Source organism: Rhamphochromis longiceps, linkage group LG20 (assembly GCF_057381845.1).
Source record: "Rhamphochromis longiceps isolate RC_006_pf linkage group LG20, R_longiceps_female_GT1.1, whole genome shotgun sequence".
In the NCBI taxonomy this organism is placed as follows: Eukaryota; Metazoa; Chordata; class Actinopteri; order Cichliformes; family Cichlidae; genus Rhamphochromis; species Rhamphochromis longiceps.
In genome coordinates, this window is record NC_140576.1 from 22,937,336 (window position 1) to 22,946,491 (window position 9,156).

The window sequence follows — 9,156 nt, forward strand, 5'->3', positions numbered from 1 at the left end:
TTTAGTTGTCACTGCAGTGCAAAGTATTGGATTCACTGGCAGAACTCGGCAAGCAAGTCTTTTCTCTCTGAATAAGATTTTGGCTAGGATAAGAAAATGCACAAATAGCTGATACTAATTGGCAGCTCTCTTTAGCCTGCCTGCCACTTGCTTTGACGTCCACCTCCACCCCAGCATGAGTTCTGCCAACCATCAGACCATCATTAATTCAATTATTTAATTCCTGAGGAAGTATGCGTTTGACATTGACTGAGACTAGCCAGCATTCAGACAATGCCCTCCTGAGGACTCCTGACGTTTTCCTGGAGTTATTATAACATTATTTATTTATCTGTTTATTTGGAGTGTCTAGTCTTCTACTCCACTTGTACTTTTAGTGTCAGTAAGCTTTAAATAATTCTGTACCTGATAGCAATGTGACAAAATGCCACAATAAAACCCCACGGGGTGTCCAGCTCACCACCTGAACATATTAAAAATCATGATATCTGAAGTTCAGCACTAAATATTTGATATCTGCTGACATTCAGAGGAAGAGATGAAACCTGACTTTCAGAATGAGACCAAGCAGTGCAACAAGGCTTGTCTTCTTATGTCTGCTGCTGTGTTGGCTGGAAAGGAGACCATTGATTCTGCTTATCATATTGACAAGCGTGGCCAGTATGCATTTGAAGCATTATAGTGCATTGCAGTTGAATGAAATGGCTCTAAAAATGAACTCCTGGACCCTGAAACAATTAACCTAAACCTGTTGCCATTGTAAGGTTTTGTTTTTCACCACTAAGGCCCTGGATATTAATATTATGACATATGAATTTTATGGTTTGTGAGTACAGTAACTTCAAATGCTCCTAGGATAAGAGTGGCTATTTAGCTGTGGTGAGTATTCGAATATCTTCATTGAAATTGGGTGTTTTGTACAGCGCACGCACGCACGCACAGTTTCTGTAGGTTTACATCTGTAAGATATAGTTGCAGTTATATATACAAAAGCACATGCACGGCCTCAGAATAAGTTGGTTGTTTAAAGGAAGACACACTCCTGATTAAATAACTGATGACATTTCATGCTGTCACTGATGCCCTGCTTTGTGACAGCACGAATCTGTGAGTCTTTGACAGATGAAGTAACTGAAGTATGGAGTCAGCCTCGGGATTTGCCATATGACTACAAAGGAAAACCACAGCATATCCATGGGCTATGACATCATCAAGAATCAAATCAAATCAAATCAAATCACTTTTTATTGTCACATCACATGTGCAGGCACACTGGCACAGCACATGCGAGTGAAATTCTTGTGTGCGAGCCCCACAAGCAACAGAGATGTGCAAACACAACAACACAAACGAGCAAAATACAAGAATGGCCAACCTGAAACTAATAAATATATGTACAATATATAATAGTGTATGCATTTCTGGATGTGTATACTAAATATTTTCCTACGTGTGTGTGTGTGTGTGTGTGTGTGTGTGTGTGTGTGTGTGTGTGTATACACATTTTTACAAATTAAATAGTAAAAAAATAAAATAAAATAATAATAATAATAATAATAATAAAATATATAAAATATACAGAGTTGAATATGTGCAAAACAAGTGGCATTTATATACAGTGTGGAGTGCATAATGTTGAAGTTCCAGTAGTGAAGCTGAGGTGTCTATGACGTGTTCAGCAGTCTGATGGCCTGATGGAAAAAGCTGTCTCTCAGTCTGCTGGTACGGGACCGGATGCTGCAGAACCTCCTTCCTGATGGAAGCAGTCTGAACAGTTTATGGCTGGGGTGACTGGAGTCCTTGATGATCCTCCCCGCTTTCCTCAGGCACCGCTTCCTGTAGATGTCTTGGAGGGAGGGAAGCTCACCTCCAATTATCCATTCAGAGCACCGCACTACTCGCTGGAGAGCTTTGCAGTTGTAGGCGGTGCTGTTGCCATACCAGGTGGTGATGCATCCAGTGAGGATGCTCTCAATGGCACAGCGATAGAAGGTCCTGAGGATGCGGGGGCTCATGCCGAATCTTTTCAGTCTCCTGAGAAAGAAGAGGCGCTGCTGCGCCTTCTTCACTGTTTTGTTTGTGTGTACTGACCACGTAAGATCCTCAGCCAGGTGTACTCCAAGGAACCGGAAGCTGCTCACTCTCTCCACAGCAGCGCCGTTGATGGTGATGGGGGTGTGTACTTCTCTGCACCTCCGGAAGTCCACTATCAACTCCTTTGTCTTTGCGACGTTGAGGGTGAGATGGTTGTCTTGACACCAGTGGGTCAGGGCGCTGACCTCCTCCCTGTAAGCCGTCTCATCACCGTTGGTGATAAGACCCACCACTGTAGTGTCGTCCGCAAACTTCACAATGATGTTGGAGCTGTTAGTGGCTGTGCAGTCGTAGGTGTAGAGTGAGTACAGGAGAGGGCTCAGTACACACCCCTGTGGAGCACCAGTGTTCAGTGTGATGGGGGATGAGGTGATGCTGCCCAGTCTGACCACCTGGCGTCTGTCAGACAGGAAGCTAAGGATCCAGCTGCAGAGGGAGCTGCTCAGTCCTAGATCCTGCAGTTTCCTGTCCAGCTTCGAGGGAACGATGGTATTGAATGCTGAGCTGTAATCTACAAACAGCATCCTCACATACGTGTCTCTCTTCTCCAGGTGTGACAGGGCAGTGTGTAGTGTCAGGGCTATGGCATCATCAGTGGACCTGTTGTGGCGGTATGCAAACTGTAGAGGGTCCAGTGAGTCGGGTAGTGCAGAGCAGATGAAGTCCCTGACCAGCTTCTCGAAGCATTTGCTTACGATGGGGGTCAGGGCTACAGGTCGCCAGTCGTTCAATGAGGAGATGGTGGAGGATTTGGGTACAGGGACGATGGTGGCCATTTTGAAGCAGGCTGGGACTACAGACAGAGAGAGGGAAAGGTTGAAGATGTGCGTGAACACTCCAGCCAGCTGAGCCGCGCATGACCTGAGGACGCGGCCGGGAATCCCGTCCGGACCAGTAGCTTTGCGTGCGTTCACCTTCCTGAAGCACTTCCGCACATCCTCCTCAGACACAGTGTGCGCACTGACGTCATCCGCGGTGCGCACACTGTCCGGTCTCATGGTGTTCGCTGCGTCGAATCTAGCGTAGAATACGTTTAGATCCTCACACAGAGAGGCCGTGGTCTGCGGTGTGCTGGTTTTCCCTCTAAAGTCTGTGATCGTGTTTAGTCCCTGCCACATACTTCCAGATCAAGGGTACAGACACACAGAGAATACTTATTTTTCATTTGTCAGGGCAGTTTTTGGCTGTGATGAGTTACTGAACTAAGTTAAAATGGTCTAATCTCCATAACCTATATGTATTCAGTACATTCATATATTAAGTGTGAAGCATTTATCTTTGCCATATAGGAGGAAAGGTGAAAAGAACATTTATTTTTTTCTCTTGCCTGTCCCGTTTGGTTCTTTCACCATCAAAATTGTTGTCTGAAGGCCAAGAAAGATGCCCAACAGATTCACTTTACCAAGTGGATCATCACGGCCTTGCTGTATTGGTCCATTTGATTGACCTTTGTTAATATTATTTATTTATTGTATTTTGTTTTATTTTATTTTAAGTTATTACAGATGGGACAAACATGACTGGGGGATAGTAAGATAAGATAAGATAAGATAAGATAAGATAAGACTTTATTGATCCCACAACGGGGAAATTTTTGCGTAGTAAAGGGAGAAAGAAAGAGAGGGAGGGAAAGAAAAACAGAGCAGAAGATGAACAGTGAGAGACGGCACTTAAAAAAAATAAGAAAAGAAATCACCTGGATCACCTGTTGAGAGAAAAAAAAAGAGAAAACAACCAAAAAGAGAGCAACACAATACACACAACATCACTGCAATAACCTAAATAAATGTAAGTAAGAGTAAATACTACATTTCGAATGTTGTTGTGCAGCACCCAAGACCAACAGCGCACAATGTGCTTTGAGGCAGCAGCCAAGAAAGGTGCAGTTTGTGTCTGTGACACCTGTGTGCATAGCTGTGTGGACAGGCGTGCTTGTATTTAAAAGGTTTCTGCATGTTACGATATGCTAGAGGTTGTGGAGAGCCACAGCGCCGTCCCCCAGGGCATGAAGCAGGCATGGATAAGATCTAGAGGCCCTCAGAGCGCGAGAGCCCAAGGAGGACCAACGGAGGACCACCTCTCCTATATCTTTCCCCCACCTGCAGGGTGAACTCCTGGAGAGTAGAGAACTCCTGCAAGGATGTAATAACCTCCCTGCCAGTTGAAGAGGCCCCCAGTTCGCCCGATGCACCAGAGGCCCCCCGCGCCAGGGCTGAGCCCCCGTGCACGCACCTGCCCACAACCTTGGTGACACAACAACCAGGACCCAAGCCCCAAAGACCCAGCCAAAGCCCTAGACCGGAGGCAGAGCACCCCCAGAACCCCAAAGGCCCCATGCCCGCCAAAGACCCACCTAGGGGCAGCCACACTACCAGGCCATTAACCTATGTCCGCCAGCACAGACCCTCCCCCAGCCCTGCTGCATGCAGCCACCAGAAAAACACCATCCAAGAGCCACCAGTGCCCCTAACCAGGTCGTGACCACAGCCCCCGGGTTAAGCCAGGGAATTGTCCCTAGGGGATCCCCAGACGCCCTAAGGCCGTCCCTACTCCCCACATCAACCACAATAGCAAAGGCGGGATGAAACTACAACCCCCCACCCCTACTAGGGGATGGAGCTGATCAAAGGAGCCCAGAGGTACTGATCTAATGTGGTGGCAGAGGCTATATCAAGACTCATGTGATCTATTAGATGGTCTCTATATTGGTCAGACTTAATATTATTTTTATTTTTCAAGTTCATTTCCAGTTAATTTTCTTAGCAATGCATACCGCAGTGAAAACCATGCAGGCTGTATTCATTTCTGTAGTGACATCATCCAAGTTGTCCAACAAGCACACTAGAGGGGAGGTTGGAATGTTACATTTCAGACACTTTAGTAAGTCTTCCCATATCCCGTGTAGTTGTAGTTGTCCAGTGTATTGCCTTGACAGTGTGGGCAGTTGCTGGTAGACGTAAAGCCCATCTTGAACATCCGTTGACCTGTATAGTGCAATCTATGTAGTATTTTGTTTTGTATTAATTGTAGACTGGACTTCTAATCAATTTAAAGGTTTTTAAGCATATTTGAAACAGGAAGTTTTGGTCTAAGCTGACTCATAAATCTGATTCCCATTTTGCAATAGGAAGGGCCATTTTGCAATAGGGTCATTTTGCAATAGGAAGGAAGAACAAATGTTTTTGATTAGCTGTATTTCATTTCACATTTTCCAGATAAAGTTTTTAATCATGATAATGATGCTGTCTATATCGCTCCCTGCTGGTCACCTGAAGGTTGACTTGCTGACAAAGAGCAAGTTTGGAGATGCCATAGTATGAACTACTTTTATGGATGACTACAAACCCCATAACTCAATTTTAATAGCTATGGAAAGTACGCAACAATTAATCTCCTCAAAAACAGCCCAAATGTGGAAGAAAATATATTACGGAATCCATTTAGGAACTTGTGTTGATCTGTGCAGGGTGTACTTTGCTCTATTAAAGTGTAAGCTGGGTTTGGTTTTCCTCGCTCTCTCACCCTACAAATCCAGAGGCATAAGCAGAACTATCCGAACAATAACTATTTATTTGTGAAGTTTTCCAGCCTGTTGACCCCAGTCGAGTCCCCTTCACTAATAACCAGAATGAACACAGCTAATGGAGCCAGTGGTGGAAGCTCTTCTGATGTTGATCATGTATTGTAAATGCAATATAAAACAGAATAAAACACAATTTGATGAATGCAGGTTGTAATTTATAAAAACAATCTAAGAGACCAGACTGTCATCTAAAACAGTACTGCTTTGCAAAAACACACAAAAAAAGATACACTTGCACACACACTGTTTGATGACCTTTTTGTACTGCAATACTCAGTCTCTACCAGTCGGCGGTTAAATACACATCAGTTCGGGCTCTCTTGAATATTCTCTTCGTTGTCTATCTGTTCTGTTTTGACTTCCCCGTTCTGCTCTGTTGCTGGCTCCTCCACCATGGCTGACTTTTTTGAGGTTCCTGTTTGGATGGCAGGGGGGTTGGAGAGGGGGTTGATGAGCAAAGAAAAACAAACAAACAAACTTTCAGCACACCCACAATTATTTATTTCAAAGGAGTGTCTGAGGATTCTGGCTGATGCTGTACCTGTGAGGTAATTTCTGTGCATTCGATGGAACAGCAGGAGACCAATAAAGAGGATAAAACCAATGCAGGCAATTATCATTCCACACAGCAGGAAGCTGTAGCTGCCTTCAGTCTGAATAATCTGCAGATGAGACAGCAAAATTTAACTCCTGAACATGAATCTTAAATCTCGACTGGGCTTGTTTTTTTTCTTCGCAATTAAAAGCCCATTTTTCAACTTCTGCACATTCTCTCTTTAATAATGAAGATAGTCATCACACTTACTGAGCCAACAAGAACTTGCATTACCATCTCTCCCATCCCTGCACTTGTCACAAGGACAGAGGTTGCGCAACCTGTAAAAAAATGCATGCATAGTTTATTACTTCACCTCTTGCACTCATTCTACTGCTGAGTTATTCTTAATGCGCAGATAACACTTCATCTTACCTTGGTAGTCAAGGATGTCTTCAGTGTAGGCAAGCATACAAGGGAATATGCTGCTCAGAAAGAGGCCACATAGACACGTCCCGACAAACAGAAAGATGCTGCTGGTGTAGAAAATGAGCAGCAACAACACAGTAACAATAGCTCCTGCCTGTAAAAGACAAATAAAAAAACAAAGAAGAGGGTATATGCTCCATTTAGCATTTATATATCACCAAGTGATATATATCACCTCTAAATGTTTTATTGGCCTTACCAGGTTGAATATGAGTAGTTTCACAGGCTGGAAACGATATGAGAGTGGTATGGACAGCAAACGTCCAGCAGTGATAGCTGCCCAAAAGATACTGGCCAGGTAACCAGCCGTCTTATGAGGCAAGGACATCGGTGGTGCCACAGCGTAGGTGTACACAAAGCCGGCATATGCACCCTGCAATGAAAATCGACGTTCTTTCATGTGCTCTACTTTCTGGGATTTATGTGGAGCAATTTTTGTAAGCACACATAAAACTATGTGTAAAATATTAGGTGAAATGAACACCATGTCATTTATCTGCACTCCTCACTCACCACAATACCATCAGTCATAAAAAGCACCATCCCACCAAGAATATGAATCATAAAGAAGGATAAAGGCAGCCCGCGCAGGTTATCATTCTGACAGCAGCTAAAGATACTCCCATGACCTGTAACTGGGCAAAAAGTCACAAAATGACAGATTGGTGTACACGAAGTGCAATTCATTCCTTTGTTTTTTATCCAAACTGGTTGGAAAATCATAAAAATTGTGTATTTTTCCATTTTAAAATAGTCCCGGTGCAAAAATCTCTCCGTCTATATCCTTACCCCCAGCTTCATGTTCATTCTGTTCCACAGCTGGGCCCTCGGCCCCCTGCTGGCTCTCCATTGCTAGTTCATCCTTGTCCAAAAGACGTGGCGTGCCATTGGGGCAACATGGGATCAGCTGCTCTCGATACATCAGATATAGGACTGCAATGGGCACAGGCAGCTGAAAGTAAACAAATATTCAACTTTTTTTTTCTTATTTCAAGAAACAATAATCATACAATAACAAACAAACAAACAAAACCCTGCTCCTCTCATTCAATGTACATCTGTTCAGCTTCTTACATTAATAAGTGCCATGATCCAGAAAGCATAGTGCACACTGGACTCCTCTTTCTCTACCCCATGGGACAGGTTGCTCAGAGGTATGCTGTGCTCTACGATTGGACTGTTTCTCAGCATGCTTCTGAAATGATGTATGACCTCAGTCTCATTCCCTGTGTGATTCCCACAGCCTGTCTCTGAGAGGAAAGGATCTGCAATCAGTGGGCTCACTAGGGCACCGAACCCAATGAAAAAATGAAGAGCCTGCAAAAAAGTAGAAAGGCCAAGGACATTACTTACTGCAGTTTTTGAAGAACACAGTATATTACTAGCACCTAACTTCACAGTGCACTCCTATTGAGAATCTTTTGCAAATATTCTCATCGTTTTGTCTCTATATAATATCTCGATAATACTTGACAGACAAAGCAAACACATCTGAATCGGCTCATTGAATTTCAGTATTTTGATCATGTCGGTACTTTTTCACCTGTAGGAAAACGGCAGAGTCCTTCTGATATATGGTCACCAGTTGGATGTTAGCAATAGTGTCAATCAGACCCATTGCCAAACCAGAGACAGCCATGGCAATGGCCAAAACAAGGACATTATTGCACAGAGGGATGATGGCAAATATTACAGAGATGACAAGAGCAGAAAAAAATAAGGCCGCAAGAGCGGTCAACAACCTTTAAAAAAGAAAAGAGAGAACGAGAGGTCATTTATGCAGGCCTTCAAGACTTTAATATGACAGCACAGACTCTAGTTGCGAGATTGTGATACTTACGTTCTCTTGAAAATACCACCAACAGAGCTGCCAATCAATAAGCAGAACTGTTGGGCAAAAAACACCCAGGTGATCTGACTAAGTGTTGAGTTTGTTTGACATTGCAAGTCTAAAATCGTAGGTCCAAGAAAAGCAATGCAGAGTCCAAAGCTGAAGAAAACACTCCAGTAAGTGAGTGTGTGATGGGCATTCCTTTTGAACAGAGTTACAATCCGCTCATCCAGAAACATCTTGGGCTCAATAAAAATTGATGTAGCTCAGTGACACTTTCAAGAAGATATTTTTTTTCCTTTTAGAACCAACTTTTGCATACACGTTATGGGAAAGCAGCTTCACAGAGTTTCCGTGGATACTTGCTGCAACATAATGAGTTTCTTGATCCCTTTTAAAGCTTTAAGCCCTAACCACTTTGTATTGCTTAACAGGAAAGGATGTCCTCTCGAGTTAATGGATGAAGTGGAGATTCTTCCGACAAAAATATCCCCACTTGAATTGTGTCAATGATTAGCATTGAAAACCGGTTTGTGAGGTAAAATACTACAAGCTAGTAGTATCGAATCATACAGTGGAAAATGTGTCACTCAGGAAGCAATTATACATGTGTGTCTCATTGAC

At 43.5% G+C, this 9,156-nt stretch overlaps 1 protein-coding gene across 1 annotated transcript; it reads right to left on the minus strand.

The window, feature by feature from the left end:
* Positions 1–5,835: 5,835 nt before the first annotated feature.
* slc60a1b (solute carrier family 60 member 1b) lies at positions 5,836–8,880 on the minus strand. The gene is made up of 10 exons (XM_085394055.1): positions 8,542–8,880; positions 8,245–8,443; positions 7,776–8,018; positions 7,491–7,653; positions 7,215–7,336; positions 6,901–7,074; positions 6,648–6,795; positions 6,483–6,553; positions 6,219–6,339; positions 5,836–6,092 (listed from the first exon to the last, which is right to left on the minus strand). Exons 1-10 carry the CDS (start codon positions 8,769–8,771, stop codon positions 5,983–5,985), a joined length of 1,581 nt encoding a protein of 526 aa, XP_085250181.1. The 5' UTR covers positions 8,772–8,880; the 3' UTR covers positions 5,836–5,982.
* Positions 8,881–9,156: the final 276 nt, after the last annotated feature.